Source organism: Tachyglossus aculeatus, chromosome 14, assembly GCF_015852505.1.
Source record: "Tachyglossus aculeatus isolate mTacAcu1 chromosome 14, mTacAcu1.pri, whole genome shotgun sequence".
NCBI lineage: Eukaryota > Metazoa > Chordata > Mammalia > Monotremata > Tachyglossidae > Tachyglossus > Tachyglossus aculeatus.
This window is the reverse complement of record NC_052079.1, coordinates 6,007,273-6,028,136: the sequence shown is the minus strand read 5'-3', so window position 1 is coordinate 6,028,136 and position 20,864 is coordinate 6,007,273. Positions and strand designations below refer to the sequence as shown.

The 20,864-nt window shown below is 41.1% G+C and overlaps 1 protein-coding gene across 1 annotated transcript in view; it reads right to left on the bottom strand.

The window, feature by feature from the left end:
- MDGA2 (MAM domain containing glycosylphosphatidylinositol anchor 2) overlaps positions 1–20,864 on the bottom strand; it is a 460,928-nt gene that overhangs the window by 245,218 nt on the left and 194,846 nt on the right. The window contains exon 2 of the mRNA XM_038756395.1: positions 4,570–4,709. Coding sequence (XP_038612323.1) covers positions 4,570–4,709 — 140 coding nt within the window. The remainder of the gene's footprint in view (positions 1–4,569; positions 4,710–20,864) is intronic.

The window sequence follows — 20,864 nt, the reverse complement described above, 5'->3', positions numbered from 1 at the left end:
GGACTGAACCCCATACACCAGCTGTTCTGTCATCTTTCCTTATCCACCGGCTCCAAACAAATGAAGCCCAGGTAATTTTTCAAACAGGATACAAACCAAAACTGATTTACCTGCACTTTGGCCTCTGTCAGGGAGAGAAAGACAGGCTCTCCAATTTGTTCTCTTCGGGGCCGTGATAAGCTTGAAGCGTCAGGGGAAAGGAAAGCTGTTCTTTCCCCTTCAGCTTGATTTCTCTTGGAATGTTGATGGGTCAAAAGGTTATTCCTCTGACCGGGGATAGATGAGGGGTAATGGCAACTACCGGGAAGAAGGAAGGTGATAGATATCCTGAGAAGCAGGAAGACAGTTAAGGAAGCTGGACAGACTCCTAAGCAACAGGGAATTGGATAACCAGCATCAAGCAATAGCAGAGAGTTGGGGAGAAACCTGGTAGTGTGGGAATACTACTGTGTTTCAGCAAGAGCTTCCCTCCTGGATACCTTGGCCTCTTCATGGTTGAGACCAGGGTGAGTCAATTCACAACCATCAAGGCTCCCGTTGACTTTCAGGGGCATCTGGCCAAACTTAAGCCTATAACACCTATGTTACCATCTTGGACTACACTTAGTAGAGTGCTCTGAGCACAGTAAGCGTTCAGTAAATGCCACTGATTGATGGATTGATTGAGCATGGCATAATAAGGCAGGAGCCTTGTGAGTAAAGTAATTTTTTTTTTGTTTTGTTGCACTTTTGTTCAAGTACTTAATACAGTGCATTGAATTTAGGCAGCATTCAATAAACATCATGACAATGACTAAATTTAATTAAGCCTGTGTCCTTCAGAGAACAGCCTGGAAAACGTAGAAGGGATATCAATATTCCAACCCAAGGGCATAAAGACTGGAAGCCTGAAATATCTGTAGCATTGGCTACTCATTCTAAGGGCAGCTATCTGTATGTCACAAAATCCCCAAGAGAACATGCTGTCGATGGATGTATCCAGAACCTGATTTCAAACTGATGGATAGGAAAAGCATCTCTCTGGTATTCCAACTCTAGGTGAAAGTGTCCTCTGTACTGGCTCAAACCACCAGGAGCTCTGATAGAAGTTAAAAAAAAAAACCCTCAGTGCCCAAGAAAACTGAATTGAAACATGAACATGAAAAGAGCAATTTTGCGAGCTGTTTGCAGAAGAATCTAACTCTGCCAGGGGATTAGACCATGATCGTAATGTATTCCTTACACCAATAACCTTGTCAGCAAATTAGGTCAAAGTGAAAATGGCATCAAGGAAGGGCTAACAGGTCAAAGTGAAAACACTGAAAATGACAGCAGGAAGGCCAAACACGAAAGACAAAGGAAAAAACAGGTTTTGTGACTATTGGCCAATTTGTGAATGTCAAAGCCTGAAGTGAAGAAAGCTCCAGCAATGACAAATGGGAAACAGGGAAGCATTCAACCCACTGCAATCCCTACCTGCTCAATGGAAGATACCGACCCCCTGGAAGAGATGACCAGCTATTGCCAAAGAAACGGCAAGACTCACCAGTTTTTGCTGGAAAGCTCTAAGTATGAATAAAACAACGTGGAACAATGTCACTAAAATTGTTCACGGCTATATTGGAGTTGTTCAACTAGAAAGGAGGACTATCCGTTATTGATGGAGAAGAACTGACATTTCCTTTTTGCTGATGGCACTGCCATACTTGAAATTTGACGTGGCATAACTGGCAAAGACAAATCAAGTAACTGCAGAAATGGCTGCAGGAAGTTGGGCGGGACACTGGCTCTCCTGCATGGTCTTGTAGACAAAGCATGATTCTAGAAGACAGAGGACCTGGGTTCTACTCCCAGTTCTGTCACTGAGTGCCTGGGTAATGTCTCTGACCTCAGTTCTCTTATCTGCAAAGTGAGAACCTGGGTTCTAATCCTGCCTCCATCACTGGTCTGCTCACTTAACTTCTCTGTGCCTCCAGTACCTCATCTGCAAAATGGGGATTAAGACTTTGAGAACCATGTAGGACATGGACTGTGCCCAACCTGATTAGCTTGAAACTCCCACAAGACTAATACAGTACCTGGAACATAGTGATTAACAAATACCGTTTTAAAAAACAGGAGATTGGCTCTTTCTGCAGCTCAGAGATGTTCTAAAACTAAAATGATATGGCACTGTAACATTATTTGGAAAATAAATGCTATATAGACTCAAGGAAAATGAATAGCATAGGGAAATAATTCAATGAATTGGAGAATTGTATTTCTTTCAGCCATGAAATAGACAAGGCCAACACAACTCTAAGCATGCAGCAGAAAGGGAAAAGCAACAATAAGATCAGTAGAAGCTGAGCCCACAGTTGCATAATGAGCTGTCAATAAAGAAAGGAAAGTTTTTTGTGTCTGCTACTGCATCATCAATGATATATAGATATGAACAAGAAGAAAATAATACTGTAAGCCGCAGATCAGTGAATTGGTTTGTGACAAGTAAACTCATTATGGACAAGGGGCATGCCTGCTAATTCTGTTGTACTGTACTCTCCCAAGTGCATAGCACAGTGCTCTGCACAAACTAAGCGCCCAATAAATACAATTGATTGACTGAAGTCTCACTTGGAGAACACTTCATTCAAAGAGATCCGGGAGTGAACAGGAAGCAAGCTTCAAGCTATGATCAAATGTAAAAATAAAGATGGATGAGCAACAAATTTCTAAATTCAGGCAACAAATAGACTGCTAACTTAATGGATTGGACACAAGAGTAGAAAATGTCCAATGGAAGACAAACAATGTACTGGGTGGATTCAAAGAGAAGCAGTGCCACCTGATGGAAAAAGCATCAGTTTAGGAATCAGGGGACCTGGGTTTAATCCTGGCTCCAAGCACTTGTCTGCTGTGTGACCCTGGGCAAGTCACTTTACCTATCTGGGTCTCAGTTTCCTCATTTGCAAAATGGGTATTCAGTACCTGTTCTCCATCCTACTTAGACTGCGAGCCCCATGTGGGTCCTGATTATCTTGTATCTACCCCAGCACTTAGTACAATGCTTGGCACATAATAAGCACTTAAATACCCTTATTATTATATTATTATTATTATCATTATTTTATTATTATTATTATCCAATAACAAAACAGGCAGAGATGGGTCCACCATACTCAAAAGAGAATACGGAGTAGGGTCATTGGTTTGTGTTGGGGGAGAAACAATGAATAGTTGGTTGAAAGGATCTCAAAGACAATTTCCTTTCCTAGACACTATTGTTACAACAGACTGGAGTGCTGTTGATGATGACTACCAGGTTCATGTTTCATGGATTTAGAAACAAGAGCTTTTCCATGGAGGGCTTTCTTCATCTGCATTTCTTTCCATCTTGGTTTGACAGACCCAGTTTGCTGACTTCCCAGCTCAGTGTCAGAACTATCATTTTTCAACAAGCCTATTCCCAAGGGAAGATCATTTTAGGAATTCATAAGAATCCTTTAAATCTTATAAAATGCTTTTCCCACTCAACCTAAAAATGATCATAAATGAAAGAAAAGACAGTTCATGTGATAGGCACAGTTTTTAACAGAGCAAAGAAATTGCAAACATATAATAATAGCATTTATTAAGTGCTTACTATGTGCAAAGCACTGTTTTAGCGCTGGGGAGTTTACAATGTGATCAGGTTGTCCCACAGGGGGCTCACAGTCAATCCCCATTTTACAGATGAGCTAACTGATGCCCAGAGAAGTTAAGTGACTTGCCCAAAGTCACACAGCTGACAAGTGGCTGAGCTGGGATTTGAACCCATGACCTCTGACTCCAAAGCCCGGGCTCTTTCCACTGAGCCACGCTGCTTCTCCATGTTGTTTGGGTTTTGATAAATGAAGTGTTTCATCTAAATAGAAATCCAACTTCAGTTTCAATCACTGCTTTAAAATCTAAAGTGAAAGCTTTTTTTTAAACAAAGATGATTCATGTCCTATGTTTCTAATTGTTTTTAATATGTAATGCTATAAGGAATAGCTTTCTAATGAAGAAATATTTTCCTTCACCTTCAGAAATGAAGCTGAAACCAGAATTTCCTTTAATGGGAAAAAAGACAGATACCAGATGCAAAACATTTCAGGGCACCCCTCACTGAGTCTGTATGAGGTATCAGTAAGGGACTGGGAACTTGGTTTTGAGCTAAGAATGTTATCGTTATTGAATTTCGGATCTCTCTCCAGGAGTCATAAGGGTTTAGTATTCTAGAATACCTCTCTAGGTAGATGGTTCCATTTCTCTGGAGCTGCCACAATTCCCTGGGTTTCAAATGGCCCTATTTCCTTCAGTGGCAGTGCCAGGGTGATTTAGAGATGAATGACTTATTAAAGGCTTTTATATGCAAAAATAATCAGTTCTCCCTCCAGCTTAGACTGTGAGCCCCACGTGGAGGGCTTCACCATATCCACCTCAGCACTTGGCACAACTTGGGGCATAGGAAGCACTTAAAGGCCACAATTATTATCATCTTTCTCATTAAGAAGCTTGGAAAATGGAAGCTGAAAAAGTTCTACTGAAGCCCAGTGACCGGCTACTCCACTCTCCCAGGCCAGCACTCACCTGTGGACGAGGGTGGCCCGTGACCAGGCAGGTCAGCTCCAGAGTCTCCCCTTCCCGGATGGTGTAGACTCTTTCGGAGTAGCGTTCCTCCTCAATGTTACAAGCCAGGCCCGAATGCACAATCCGCACTGTGGGAGGAGCTGTCAAACCAGCAGGGAGAGAGACAAAAGAAATGGGCAGGTAAGTCAAAGTGCCTTCACTTACGGCCTTCCAAACATTCACTGGTAGAGTAACTCTCATTAGGCTTACTAACACACAGATCCATCAACCCTCCCAGCTTGAGCTCACTGAGGGATTAAAGTCTCTGTCGGAGAGAAAAACCAGAACTAGTTTTTTTTTTTTTGCCTTTTGATGGGCAAGTCAAAGATGCCAATACTCATTCACCTGGCACACAGCAAAAGTCTGGGATGGAAATATGTGGGCCTTGGGATACCAGTACAACAGCCAATGTCTGAGTATCCCATTATATCTTCCTCCTTAAATCCCTGTTCACTGTTTCCCTGAGGAACCGATCACACATACCTCGTTCCAGAGAGCTCACATTTTTAAAGAGAAAAGAGAAATCTGTGGGTCTTTTTCAGAATATTTTCCCAGTTATTTTTTCCCATTATTCATCCTACCTTTCTTTCTTCACTCCTTCTGGGTACAAGGAAGAAGGATGAGCAACTTAGTAAGACCAGAAAGAGAAGAAAGAACACAGAAGAACAAAGAGGGTGGGAGATGATACGGGAGAGGTGGAAAGGGAGCTGCTTCCTCAGAGTGGAGAAAAGCAGCAAAGAGGGGAGTAAGGAGGAAAGTAAAAAGGGATAGAAGCAGAGAGGGAATGTGAGTGGAGGTTAAGGTGGGACAAAGAACAGTAACATGGGGGTTGGGGGGCAGAGTAGGGAGAGAAGACTGCAGAGATCAAGGCTCACTGATCAAGATCAGATTAAGGAATGGAGAGAGAGAAAAGCAGGGCAACTAGGATTAATGATCCAGCTGGGATTTCCTTTCCTCTCCAGAGAGTAAAGTGTTTTCACCCTGATTTTCCTGGGTGACAAATTAGCAGTTAGGTCTTGTAGTCTGGCCCCTAATTGGACCAGCTCTACCACCCTTGACAGCCCCCAGGCTGGGTTTCAGTCCAGGGTCACAGGCTTCTGGGAGTATTTCCCTCCTGGAAGGAGAGGTGGAGCACCTGGCCTACCACACTGGGAGGCCAAGATGGCCCTAAACAACCATTTGGGAAGACAAGAATTCCCACGATATGATGACCGATCAACTTTGCCTTTGCAGAAAGCAACAAAACCAATGGATTTATTATCCATCTCAACCTCAAGGTGAGGGCACATGGTCTACTAGAAAAGGCAAAGATCTGGATTCTAGCCCCAACTCTGCTTCTGGCCTGCTGAGTGACCTTGGGCAGGTCATTTACTCTCTCAAGACTTCAGTTTCCTCTTCTAAGATGGGTATGGTAATATGTAACTCTCCCTAGCATACAGGAATGAAGTGAGGGTCAAATGAAGTAATACAACTGTGATTTGGAAAAATATAAGTGCTAAAAATATATATGGAATTGACTAGAGGTGATAGGATTTGTATGTAGGGAGCTCCGCCAGGTCCTGGTTGCCTTCTGGCCTAATTCAAAATCAGAATCAATCAATGGTATTTATTGTGGGCTTACTGTACATAGAACACTGTACTAAGCTCTTGGAAGAATGCAATACAACTAAGTTGGTAGACCCATCCCCTGCCCATGAAGAGCTTACAGTCTTGAAGGAATTGTCAGTGAGAACTACCAAACCTGCTTTTGTTCTGTCAAAGCAGAGGATTCTAGCCAAGATCTCAGCACTTTTCTTTTTAGAAGTCCCCAGCAGGGATTTGAATGAACTAAAGTCAGTCAGCATGAGAACAGCAACACACAGAAAATGCCAGAGAAAGTAAAAATGCTATCACTAACCTGTTTGATTGGAAGCCTCTTTATGGCAAAGTATACATGTCTATTGAAATCAGTCATTACTCATTAAACACCATTACTCCCACTGTAGCCTGCGAGGTTTTGTATTAAATGTGGTTTTTGAACAGACAGTGTGTTAAGGGGCCTATAAGAGCTAGTACTCCTCCCTGATGCATCTAGGCACCCAGCTTATGACCAGAGACTTATATGGGTGTCAGAGAGAACACTATTTTTCCTTAGTTTTCAAAACGGTTGCTACTAACAAGAGATCCTACCCATATACAAAGGCCTGCTTGAAAAGATCCATAAACCAGGAGAAATCCTATTCCAAACTCTATGTGCATAAAAATGTCACATGCCTCACTAATGCATATGCCATTTTGAAGTTCTCATGTCTGTCTTGGTTTCCCAGTCTTTCCAAAATCTCTGCTCGATAAGAAGCACAGAAGCTACCCAATTATATACTCCAGCCCAGAAGTTTTCTTCCACCTAATTTACATGCTAGTTATTTTTGTCACAATTTCAAATCAACTAGCATTATTGTTCTTCTTAAACTACATCTTTCCAAAGTATTATAGTCATTATGCAAATGAGTAGCTTTAATTAAAACATTAATGTTATACAGTAGACATATCTTCTTTCTCTTGTATATTTAGCATGCTCTGGGGGAAGATAGTTCTCAGTATACTAGGTTGTCACCATCTATTGATTGGCAGAAACAGCAGAATGGCAAATATACACAGTTGAAATAGCGAAAGTCTTTAGGAGTTGACTTCTCCATTTATAAATTGATAGGTGTCCTTTGTTTCTGAAAATGATGCTACTAATGGGGAAATCCAATTCATTTATGTGTGGATGCGACTGCAAAGACCAATGTGTAAAAAGCGCTCAGCACCAATTAGATAGAGCTTTAGAAATCAATTCTCTTCTGTGCTATTCACTTTTTCTAACAAGTTCAAATGAATTTTTTTGTTAGAGTATTTAATAATGTTGGTATTTGTTAAGCACTTACTATGTACCAAACACTGTTCGAAGCGCTGGGATAGATACAAGGTAATCAGGTGGTCCCACGTGGGAATCAGTCTTCATCCCCATTATACAGATGGGGTAACTGAGGCACAGAGAAGTTAAGTGACTTGCCCAAGGTAACACAGCTGACAAGTGGTAGAGCAGAGATTAGAACCCATGACCTCTGACTCCCAAGAAGTGCTTACTATTTGCTAAGCGCTGAGGTGGATACGAGATAGCCTGTGAGTTTCATGTGGACAAGAATTGGGTCTAACCTGATTAAATAATGAATTCATTTTAAATTCAAAAGGTCTCAATCCATAGGACACATTTTGATGGTATAACTTTCCCTACCTGCCAAAACTTTATCAAACTAAGCATCAGGTATTATTACAGTACCAAGTCTCACTTGTTCTATATATATGTACAATTTCCTGTTTGGGAACGGAAAAATGCTTAACTCTGCCTTCCCTGAAACCTGTCCAATTCATCATCCCCTAGAATTGTACAAAAGGCTGTGATCCCTAAGGCAGTGAATAGTCAGCAATCTATTGAAATGTTAAAACACAGTTTGTTGGCCTCATTCATCCAGATTTCACAACGTTAATTCAAACCCCTCAGGAGAAAGCTACCTGAAGAATAACAGTGGATAATGTCTCATTCTGGGCAAACTGATGTCCTGTCCAAAGACCCAGCAAGATTTGGCCAGTACCTCATTTTACAAATTAACTGAGACATGTTTTAAGATACTGAGAAGCAGCATGGCCTGGTGGAAAGAGCCTGGGCATCAAAGAACAAGCATTCTAATCCTGGCTCTGTCACTGGCCTGCTGTGTGACCTTGAATCTGTCACTTAACTTGTCTGTGCCTCAGTTTCCTCACCTGTAAAATGGGGATTCGAAACCTGTTCTCCCTCCTGCATAGACTGTGAGCCCTATGAGGGGCAGGAACTGCATCTGTCCTGATTAACTTGCATCTATCCCAGAGCTTAGCACTTAGTAAGCATTAAACAAATGCCATAATAACAATTGTTCAACTTTATTACTGTACTTCTCTGTACCACAGTTACTTCATCTGCAAAATGGGGATTAAGATGTGAGCCCGATATGGGACAGGGACTGTGTCCAACCCGATTTGCTTGTATTTTCAAGACATTTTATATTGACTTGCTATTCCTCACAATGGTACTATTAGGTAGTGTTAATATTATCACTACCATGTCCATTAATAGTTGAGGGATTTGAGATGCGAAAATAAAGAAATAAAATTACTCCGGCTAATTCTTATCAGGGTATCTGTCCTCCCTTCAGTCTTTTGGATTGTGAAAAACCTGTGAGCTGGGAAATGTGTCGGATTCAAATATCCTTGAACTTTTCCCCGGGATTTAGGCAGGGCGCTGCACAAAGTAAGGTTGTAACAAATGTCAGACATGAACAAAACAAATTAAATTATAATCCAATATCACATAGCCTGAACAGAGAAAATCTATATTAACAAGAACACTTGTTATTAATCGACTCATAAGACAATATCACTGTTGTCAGCATATGGATGCAGAACTAACAGGAAGAAAGATTGGTAATTTAAGCATTTGTGTTAGTGTTAAATAAAAGCCCAAACGGGTGCCCTGCTATAATGGAAAAGGACCAAAATAGCTCTCTACAGTAAAGAAAAAGAAATGTTTCTCAGGGAGAAGTTTTGGGAAGGTGGCAAGACAAAAAGGCCAAAGACAAAATGATGCCAGTCATTGCAAACAGCAAAAGCAACAATATCACCAAGGACAATCTGAAGGTATTGGCAGGGATTGTGTATCCAACTCTATTGCATTGTACTCTCCCAAGTGCCTATAAAGTGCTCTACAAATGGAAAGTGCTCAATCAATTCCACTGACTGATAGATTACATGTAATAGATGGGACTGTCTGTAATACATTAACCTCTTCAGTCACTCATAATACATCCCAAAGCTAACCATCCCTGCTCAGTGATGTTATCTTTAAAATGGAGGACAAATATATGCATTAATGGAGAAAATACTCCATAACCGATTTGTTTCCACTATTACCATTAAATATTCCCAGTTCAATATTGGTTTTTTCTTAAGAACACTCAGAAGTCTATCATTGAGAGGATGTCACTCAAACAATTTTAATTGAATTTAAACCTTGTACTTAGTATTACTGCTCCACCAATCGAAAGTAGCAATAATGTCTTTCAAATTACAGTGTTTGTTGTATAAAGGGATTGGGAGCTGAATTTTAATCTCAGTTTTTATTAACATTACACAACTGAGGCATCTGCTTTAGTGGATCTAGCTAGCTGCAAATGGCAAACCATTCATTTGAAATTTTATAAAATGGTGTCATCTAGAAAAATTTGAAAAATAAAGATTAAAGTGGGATAATATTTTGACAATTTGGGGAAATAAAACTTTAAATATCTGTAGTTGCAAACTTCATTTGGAATTCCCCTTTTGCATTTTCACTGATGAGTGTGTCCTCAATACCTAAAGCAATTCTGCAGAGAACCTGATGTTCAAACGTTTTCTTCTTGAAAAAAACCAACATGTCTGATTGAACTAGATTCCCATTTCTCATTGAGAACAAAGCTTGAAGTCCTTTTTATTCTCAAGATACAGTGGATCTTTTATTACACCAGGGCATAAAAATGGAAACCTAAGTAAGAGTGTTGAATGCCAAATGGGGAATTGTATTTACCAAGCAGCAAATGCATCTGCATGGATCTCTACTATATACATTCTGTCACACTATATAGGGTGTTTGTAACACTTGGTGCTCTTATTCAATTGCTGCAGAGACAACAGCATGGTATGCTTCAGTGAACAACAGAGTGACAACCACACTCTTTATTCTGTCAAAACCAAGGCTTTCAGAAACAAAGGGAGTTTAACAATAAAGCCTCAGATGCCCAAATTTTTCAGGGACGGATAATAGACTGTAAGTTCATTGTGGGCAGGGAATATTTCTGTTTATTATTGCATTGTACTCTCCCAAGAGCTTAGTACAGTGCAATGCACAAAGTAAGTGCTCAATAAATACGACAATGAATGAACCTCTAAGGTACTTGGTAAATGAGAACAAGTTAATGGCAAGAGTAGAAATCCATTTAATTTTTGAATTTTTCTTTTACAATTCAAGACATTTCATAACTATGAAGTATCAATTTTTCTATTCTTTATGCAAATGCAGTACAAAATCTTATGAAACACATATCTGAAGATTAAATGTAACAGGAAGTTTAAAAAGAAAATACTTATTGGACTCCAATCTGCTTGGAGGTAACTATAAAATTGCTAGTTATTTCAAATATAAGTTCTTTTAGACTGTGAGCCCACTGTTGGGTAGGGACTGTCTCTATATGTTGCCAACTTGTACTTCCCAAGCGCTTAGTACAGTGCTCTGCACACAGTAAGCACTCAATAAATACGATTGATTGATTCTGCTTGAAAGCGACCATGACATTTCTATCTCAATTGTTTACAATAATAATTACAATTATGGTATTTGTGAACCGCTTACTATGCATCAAGCACTGTTCTAAGTTTTGGGATAGAGACAAGTTAACCATTTTGGACAGAATCCCTGTCCCACTTGGGGCTCACATTCCAAGTAGGAAGGGAAACAGCTGGTGAGCTCCCATTTTGCCACTGAGCAAATTGAGGCCCAGTGATGTTAAATAACTTGACCAAGGTTGCACAGCAAGCAAGTGGCAGAGCTGGCATTAAAATAATAATAATTGTTGTATTTGTTAAGTGCTTACTATGTGCAGAGTACCGTACTGGGGCTCACAGTCTCAATTCCCATTTTAGAGATGAGATAATTGAGGCACAGAGAAGTAAAGTGACTTGCCCAAGGTCACAGAGAAGACATGTGGTGGAGTCAGGATTAGAACCCATGACCTTCTGACTCCGGAGCCCCTGCTCTATCTACCACGCCATGTTGTTTTTTAGGTACTTTGACTTCCAGGCCTGTGCTTTTTCCATGAGGCCACACTATTTCCTCAGCGTGGTTTGAGGGAAAGAGTAATACGGAGAAAAACGTTTTTCTATTCATTTCTTAGGGAATAAACCTAAAACAGTTCTTGTTTTCCCACAGAAACCATGGGCAGAAACAATCTTTTGGTCGAATCATTTCAGGCATGTATCCTTGGTGTTGGTGCTATACTTAAGAGATTCTATTTCTGATCTAGATTAGTTTATCACAACTTACAATGGCACTTTGTCTAAGGCATACAATCACTGCTTAGTGAAGAAGAACCTAGAGAAAATTAATCTTAAATTTCTGACATGGGAGTACTTTAACTGCCACTAAATCAGAAGATAAATGCTGGGAGCCCTGTACATTTGATGAAAGTAGCGTCAGCATCGAAGTTGATATGGTGATGGATGGACATTCCATTAGATCCCCAAGGATGCACAAATGGCCCTGTATATTTGTGATTCCAGTAAAAGGACGACATTATTTCTTCCTGCATGGGATTCTAGGTTTATAAAGGAAATGGGACAAATATGAGCTTTAAAAGTTAGCGCTCTGAAGATTTGTGATACCTGCATTTTTTTTTCTTTCAGATGAGGAACCGTGATCATTTATAAAATTGGAGTATTTCTCTCACTTCCTTCATTTAGACAGGATACGTGGAGTTCCCTAATCATTTGGTGTGAGGAGATCACCAATCAGATGCAGGTAAAAGCTATTAAACTGTAAATTCATTCACTCATTCAATCGTATTTATTGAGCGCTTACTGTGGGCACACCATATCATTGCTTTTACATCTCTTGCTAACTACCTCTAAAAGAAAGGATATCTTCAGGATTTATTAGCATTGAGAGTAGTCTTTCCTTAAAAAATACAGTCTGTCTCACATAGTGGAGTATAAATTCCACATCAGTAAGTTTTTAAGTCTGTACTTCCCAAGAACCTAGTAAAATGCACTACACCCAGTGGATGCTCCAGTAAATATTTATTTACTACTTCCATCACTCCTTTCTCTTCAAATCATTAGAGATCCTTCTGTCATTTACATAGAGTTAAACTACAACCACCACAGAATTAGTTTTCCAAATTCATTAGCCAGGAAAATACACAATTTGGCCTAGAAAATGCCAGTGTGCTAATTCCCCTAAGTCGGTCTACCTCTTTCCCTTTCCAGTCAAGACAGTCTAATATTTTCATATTTCTTCTACTGTTCCCTATATACCTTTAACAGTACTCCTCAACTCCCAACCCAGAAATGACTCCTGCGCAGAAAAAGTCACACAAAGGGGTGATAGAAAGAGGAAAGCAAGTCTGTTAAGTGCATCATGGGTCTGTCATCTGGTTTTTAATCACAGTCACTGCCTGACCTTGCCTCAGTTCTGACCATGAGAGTTAGTTCTTGCTTGTCTGGCTTTATCTTTTGAGTGATGACTTGTATGTAGAAAATACATGTGAACTCGCCTTCTAAAACACCCACATCATGATGTATAGTCCATATTTTTCTTCACCAAGGTTAACACACAACATTCTCAGTCTGCTGGGAGGGGCAATAAAAGCTTGTTAACTCCTCATGGGTGGAGAGTCCACCCTGTTCTAGAAGCAATTCTGTTCTCTCCGAGTCCTGCCGGACCCATTAACTCCTGCTAGATAGCCACCAAACCACAGTCAACCCCTGCCATCCATCATGCCCTGACAAAAAGACAGGAAGGCAATACACTGGGACTAAACTTGGCAGATGGAAGAATCCTAGAGAAGAAAACTGTGGCATCACTGAATTTGATGAGTAAAAATTCTTAAGGAGAGAACATACAATGAAGTAAACGTGCGGTAGCTAGACAATGTGGTGTTACTTTTTTAAATACAAGGAAAATCATTTTAGAATGAGGGATGCTAGCAGAACTTTTTGTTCAGACATGCAAAACTTTCTATTCACTCATGCATGCTTAATGATGATGATGGTATTTATTAAGCTCTTACTATGTGCCAAGCACTGTTCTAAGTGGTGAATCTCAGGGATGTTATCTCTAAATCAAGGAGAGCAGGGAAATGTCTTTCACAGAGATTCATTTAGGAGTTGACCTGGAGAAAATGCCAAAATGAGTCGTCTTCTTGTTTTTTGCTTCCCAAGCACTTACTACGGACCATTGCAACTGGTGGACACTCAATAATAATAATAATAATAATGGCATTTACTAAGCACTTACTATATGCAAAGCACTGTTCTAAGCACTGGGGAGGTTACAAGGTGATCAGGTTGCCCCACAGGGGGCTCACAGTCTTCATCCTCATTTTACAGATGAGGTAACTGAGGCACAGAGAAGTCAAGTGACTTGCCCAAAGTCACACAACTGACAATTGGCAGAGCCAGAATTTGAACCCACAACCTCTGACTCCATAGCCCGTGCTCTTTCCACTGAGCCACTCAATGCCATCTATTGATCATTACTACTCTGAGCTCCTCAAACTTATCTCTCCCCTTTATTCCCTTGAATCCCCTGCAGAAAATGATGTGGGTGGAAGATTTAGTCCCCCTGACTGACTTCCTTTACCCTGGCCTTAGATTTGCAAGATCTCAGACAAGTTGACCCATGCTTATTTCCTTAGTTGTAGATATCTCTACGGGCTTATTTTGCGTAGAGCATGGTACCAAGTCTTTTTCTACAAAAATGTTCAGGGCATGTTTCCCTACTCCTCAAGAACCTCCTGCGGTTGCTCATCCACCTCCACATCAAACAGAAAGTTCTTACCATCGGTTTGAAAGCCCTCAATTACTTTGCTTTCATGGAACTCCACCTCAGCGGGCAGATGGACCCTTTTGCAGTTCAACTTCCATAAAGTGTCCCAGTCTGGGCTTTGTCTTCTAGGCAGGGGGTGGGGGGAAGACTCCAAGCAACTTCAGAAAACAGTCATAACCTTATCTCACTGCTCTCTCTCTGCAACCCAGCCCATATTCTTTAAATCCTTAATGCCAACCCTCTTGATGGATCTCGATCCCATCTATCTTGCCATCAACTTCTTGCCCAAGTCTTGCCAACAGCCTGGAATGCCTATCCTTGTCACATGAAAGAGAATTACCCTCCCCACCTTCAAAGCCTTATTGAAGGCACATCTCCTTCAGGAGGCCTTCTCTGCCTAAACCCTCATTTCCTCTTCTCCCACTCCCTTCTGTGCCCTCGCACTTGAATTTGCTCCCTTTTTTCACCCCTTCCTGAGCCCCACAGCACTTATGTACATATCCGTAATTCATTCCTTTATATTAATGTCTGTCTCCCTCTCTAGTCTGTAAGCTCATTGTGAGAGGTGAAAATATCTACCAACTCTGTTATAACTGTATTCTCCCAGGCCCTTAATACAGTGCTTTGCACACAGCAAGCGCTCAATAAAAACGATTGATTGATTGAGAGAGAACAACAGAGTTGGTAATAATGTTCCCTGACCAAGGAGAGTTTACAGTCTAGAGAGGGTTTATGATCAGTTAGGGGCTTACAGTCCAAAGGGAACTGATCAATGAATTAATGCATCTGAATCCAGCCACGTTTGAAACAGGGAAGAGAAGTTGTCCTGCTTCCTAAGGTGAATGCCTAAACATTTTTGGAATATGAATGGAGTTTTAAGCAGCAGTAGGTATGTACTTCAAATTCTGGAATGAGAACTGAATTGTAAAGATTTAGTCTGGCAGTGCAGGTTGGGTTGGCTGTTGGTGGATTTGGAATGTGCAAGCACAGACATATGTTGGTGTCCTTATGTGCCCTCATGTTGGCAAAAGATGGGAAGGAGGGAGAGGTTTTTTCTCCCCCGAACATAGATGCAACAGTTATATCTGCAAGCATTTGAACACCCACCCCAAAAAGAGGGCATGACTAGAGGCAGAGGGGAGGAGCCACAATAATATTAAAAATAATTATGGTACTTGTTAAATGCTTAATATGTGCCAAGCACTGTTCTAAGTGCTTGGGGTAGATACAAGTTAACCAGGTTGGACACAGTCCCTCTCCCACATGGGGTTCACACTCTTATCCCCACTTTACAGATGAGGTAACCGAGGCCCAGAGAAATAAAGTGACTTGCCCAAGGTCATGCAGCAGACAGAAGGCAGAGCCAGAATTAGAACCCAGGCCCTTCTAACTCCCAGGCCCATCCATGCTCTATCCATTAAGCCACACAACTTCTGCACAACTCACTAGGCTCCCCCATAAATCTTGCTGATGGCAACTACTATTGGTAGAAACAGTTTATTCCTTCAGTAGTTTTATTTGAGCCCAAACTTTATGCAGGGCCCCGTCCCAGGAGCTTGGGGGAATATGATAAAAATTTTAAAAGAGACAGTCCCCGCCCTCGAGGAATTTATTACAATCTCACTGTATTACAACCTCTAGACTGTAAACTCTTTGTGGGCAGGGAAAGTGTCTGCCAACTCTGTACTCTGGCAAGTGCCTAGGACAGTGCTCTGCACCTAGTCAGTGCTTAATAAATACAATTGATTGATTACAACCAGCTTTTCCGGAGAGAAAACGAGTACCAGTGAGTACAAGACTGGTGTGGGTGGGGAATGTGTCTATTGTTATACTGTACTTTCCCAAGCGCTTAATACAGTGCTTTGCACATGGTAAGCATTCAGTAAAAACGACTGAATGAATGAACTGCATGAAATACCAATACCCAAATGGGAGAAAAGAGACTGCAAGCCCCAGTTAAGACTGTGAGCGTCATGTGAGACAGGGACAGTGTCCAACCCAATTTCCTGTATCCACCCCAGCACTTAGTACAGTGCTTGGCACATAGTAAGTACTTTAATGCCACAATTATTATTATTAAAAAAAAGTAATGAGTTGTGTGATCAGGGATAGAACACTGTCATGTATTTCCCATGAGAGGCCTCATGCTTTATCGGACTTTAACGGAACTGTCTGTGGCTAGGCCTTGGTCAGTAATGCAGGCTGTTTTTTTCTACATCCCTCCAATTAAGATCCCTCTGTGTCTGGCCTTTTCAAACCCCGGTTGGTATTCCATAGATGATTATTAATGTCACAAACACTCCAATTCACCCAGATATTATTTCTCAAATTATTCTCCTGGCCAAGGACACATTCCGCTTCTCATTGTTACATATCGATTGTCCCCTGGGGTTGATAATCAAAGCTCACAGCCTGGAGCTGTTCTCCTCCACCATCAGGAACCCTCCTCTGACTAGGGAATATATTTCCTTGTTTTTGTGGGGGGTTTTTTAAAAAGAGTTCCAGACAGTGCTCGCTAGGTCTATTAAAGCCAATTAACACCTCCTTACTATTTAGTAGGTGGTTATTTCACTGGGTTTTTTTCCCCTTTTTGGGTCTGAGAGGGAAAAGAAAATCGTGTGATTATGCTATTGACACATAACATTTGATATTGTTCTTCAAAAATAAAAAAATGGATATTAGTTATTTTGTTACACGAACTGGCTTCACCATGTACCCCCCTCATTAACATGCCACATTTTTTCTGCAACCATAAATTAATCCAACATTGCAAACATGGTTTTTAGAGAATCTTTCTTTTGCCCATATAATTTAAACCAAGGCTCCTTTCTGTCATCCTTCATCTAAGTACAACTCTTCATCCTAATGACTCCAAAAAAAAAATCCGATTTGGAATAACCAGGGACAGTAATGTCTTTTAAAATCATCTGCACCTATATTTGCTTTCATTTGCTTAAAAAAAAATAGCTGTTACCCATAACAACCCAAAATGACTCTAAAGTCCATTCCAATGAAAGGCAGAATTTAAAAATAAAACTACTGCAACACCTTTCCTCTATATAAAAACAAAGCAGCTCTCTTTTCCTTAGTCTTCTTTTAGTCAATCAATCAATGGTATTTAGTGAGCACTTACTTTGCGCAAAGCAGTATACTAGGCACTTGGGAAAGAACAGCAGAAGCAAAACACATGTTCTCTGCCCACAAAAATCATACAGTCTTATCAGACTGTACTAGAAGCAGCTCCAGACACCAGTCATAAACCCTGGCACATAAATGAAATATGGACTCGTGGGTGGAGAATATCTGCTGTGCTTCTGCTCTACTCTCTGAGAGCATAGTACACTGTTTTGCACCCAGTAAGCAGGATGGGAAGCAGTGTGGCCTGATGGAAAGAACATGGACTTGGGGGTCAGAGGACCTGGGTTCTAATCCTGCTCTGTCACTTGCCTCTTGTTTGACCTTGGGCAAATCACTTTTTTAAAATAATGTATTTAAGCACTTCCTATGTGCCAGGCACTGTACTAAGAGCTGGAGTAAATACAAGATAATCAGGTTGGACATAGTCCATGCCCCACATGGGGCTCACAGTCATTCATTCAGTCATTCAATCATACTTACTGAGCGCTTACTGTGTGCAGGGCACTGTACTAAGCACTTGGAGATGAGGTAACTGAGACAAAGAGAAGTTAAGTGACTGACCCAAGGTCACATAGTGAACAAGTGGCAGCAGCAGGATTAGAACCCAGGTCTTTTGACTCTAGTCCCTGGCTCTTTCCACTAGGCCATGCTGCTTCTCATTGCACTTAACTTCCTGTGCCTAGGTTACATCATCTTTAAATTGGGAATTCAATACCTGTTCACCCTCTTGGACTGCGAGCCTCATTTGGGAAAGGGACTGTGACCAACCTGGTTGCCTTTTATCTACTCAAGTGCTTAGCCCAATGCCTGGCACATAGGAAATGCGTAACAAATACCAAAAATTAGGAGCTCAATATATATGAGTGATTGATCATCCATTGGATTCTAATAAGCAGTGGAATCTGGAGTTTTAAGGGGGAAATGTAACTTTTCCTGCAGAAAATGATGTTTTTTTCTAACTTAATAAATACTTCCACTGTGAGCTTTGTAGTGTCCCAATCAGGTGGCCCTCTGACAGTAGGAGTCTTGTGACTGTGATGTAATTTGCTCAGAGACTTTTTAATGTTATGCTCTCCACCAGAAAGGGGTCAAATGAATGAGAGTTTGACACTAGAATTATGCCAAGACAAAAAACTTAGCGAGACTACCAATGGGGAAAGGGATCCCAGCTGCTCTTACCCTGCAGGTAAAGTCATCTTGCATCCGCAAGATGAGTTTCAAGTGAATGAAGTCAGAGCTGCCAGCTGCCAATAAGCAGAATGACCCACATGACATATGTACTGATACAAGAGATTTCATTTTTAGTCTTCTGAGACTCAGACTTTCATTACTCTTCACTAAAGCTGCTGGCCATAAGCTGCTTTGACAAATATTTTTTTTTCTTCAATTTTTGCTCTAGAGACTGAATCGGAACAATCGACTCTGTGGGCATGCTTCATATCACTTATGCTGTAAACAGCCATCTCTCACTTAGCTGTGATGGAAGAATTGTGGTGGCTCATTCTAACTTGATTATTAAGAAGGACTGCTTATAAAGATGGATGTCTTTCAATAATCAAGGAAACCAATCATTTACATAGCCAAAGACTCCATGGTCATATCGAGCCTCCTTCACGAGATTTATAAGCCCTGAAGTCAGTCATCTAGAAGCTGTTCTAACCCAGAAGACTGTGGTCCAGAAAGACACCCACAACATACTGATTATGGTTGTCTTGCTTCCCCAAATGATTACACTGTAAGTTCCTCATGGGCAGAGAAAGGGTATCTTGCTTCTGCTGAACGTTCCCCAAGTATATTGTTAGCAACCACTAATACTAACAATAATGGCTATAATTATTATTATTATTATGGTAGTTGTTAAGCACTTGCTACAGTAAAACAGTGCTTGGCACATATTAAGTGCTCAGCAATTACCATAATAATAATAATAATAATAATGACTATTATTAAGCACTTACTATATGCCACACACTGTTCTAAGCACTAGGGTAAGTACAAATTAATCAGGTTGGACACAGTCCCTGCCCCACATTCATTCATTCAATCATATTTATTGAATGCTTACTGTGTGGAAAGCCCCACATGGGGCTCACGCTCTTAATCCCCATTTTACACTTGAGGTAACTGAGGCCCAGAGAAGTCAAGTGACTTGCCCAAGGTCACACAGCAGACAAGTGGTAGAGCCTGGATAAGAACTCAGGTCTTTCTGACTCCCAGGCTTGTGCTCTATCCACTAGGCCATGCTACTTCTCACTACCTCCAAGACCACTGTCTTGGACAAGTGGAAACTCTGAAAGCCAGTATCATGATCCAGCCAGCCACGCTGTTACTGAATTCTGCTTCCCAAGGCACTGAGCTGTGCAGCAATGTACTGCCCGGACACTTTTCGCATCATTTGAAATCTGCACATTCTAGTCCGAGCCCTTACGTGCCACCTTACAGAAGACATTTATCTTCATCCAAAATTTTCCTCCTTATTTTTCCTCCTCTCTACAGTGAGGCCTACTGGTTGGAGCACAGGTCTGGGTCTCAGAAGGACCTGGGCTCTAATTCCACTCTGCCATCTGTCTACTGTGTGACCTTGGGCAAGTTACTTCACTTCCCTCTGTCTCAGTTCCCTCATCCTCAAATAGGGATTAAGACCATGAGCCCTGAGACAGGGACTATGTCTAACCTGATTATCTTGTTTTTATGCCCTTGTTTAGAACAGTACCTGGCACACAGTAAACACTTAACAAATACTACAATTATTATTATTAGTATTATTACTCCATTACCTGCCCTGTCTTTTGGATGCCTCAACATCCACATCCAGAGGGTGAGCCTACTTGAAACCATTCCCCCTTCCCACTTAATTTGCCTCTTCTGGCGCTCTGCTCACAGAGGTAGCTCAATAGATTCTGGTGCATGGAATGTATTACATTCAACTGAAGAGAATGGTAATCAATCAATTGTAATTATTGAATGCTTACCCTGTGCAGGGCAGTCTACAGGGGGAGACCGACATAAATATAAACAAATACATTACGGATGTTTACATAAGCGCTGCTGGGTTGAGGGGAGAATAAAGGATGCAAATCCTAGTTCAAGGGGGACACAGAAGGGAGTGGGGCAAGAGGAAATGAGGGCTTAATCAGGGAAAGCCTCTTGAGGAGGTGTACCTTAAGTAAGACTTTGAAGTTGGGGAGAGTAACTGAAGGATATGAAAAGGAAGAGTTTTACGGACCAGAGGCAGGATATAGGCGAGAATTCAGCAGTGTGATATACAAGATTGAGTTACAGTGAGCAGTTTGGAATTTAAGGAGTGAAGTGTGCGGGCTGGGTTGTACTAGGAAATTAGGTAGCTAAGGTAGGAGGGGGCAAGGTGATTGAGTACTTTAAAGTTGATGGTATGGAGTTTCTCTTTAATGTGGAGGTGGATGAACAACCACTGGAGGTTCTTGAGGAGGGGTAAAATATCTGGGCAGCAAAGAGACAGATGGACTGT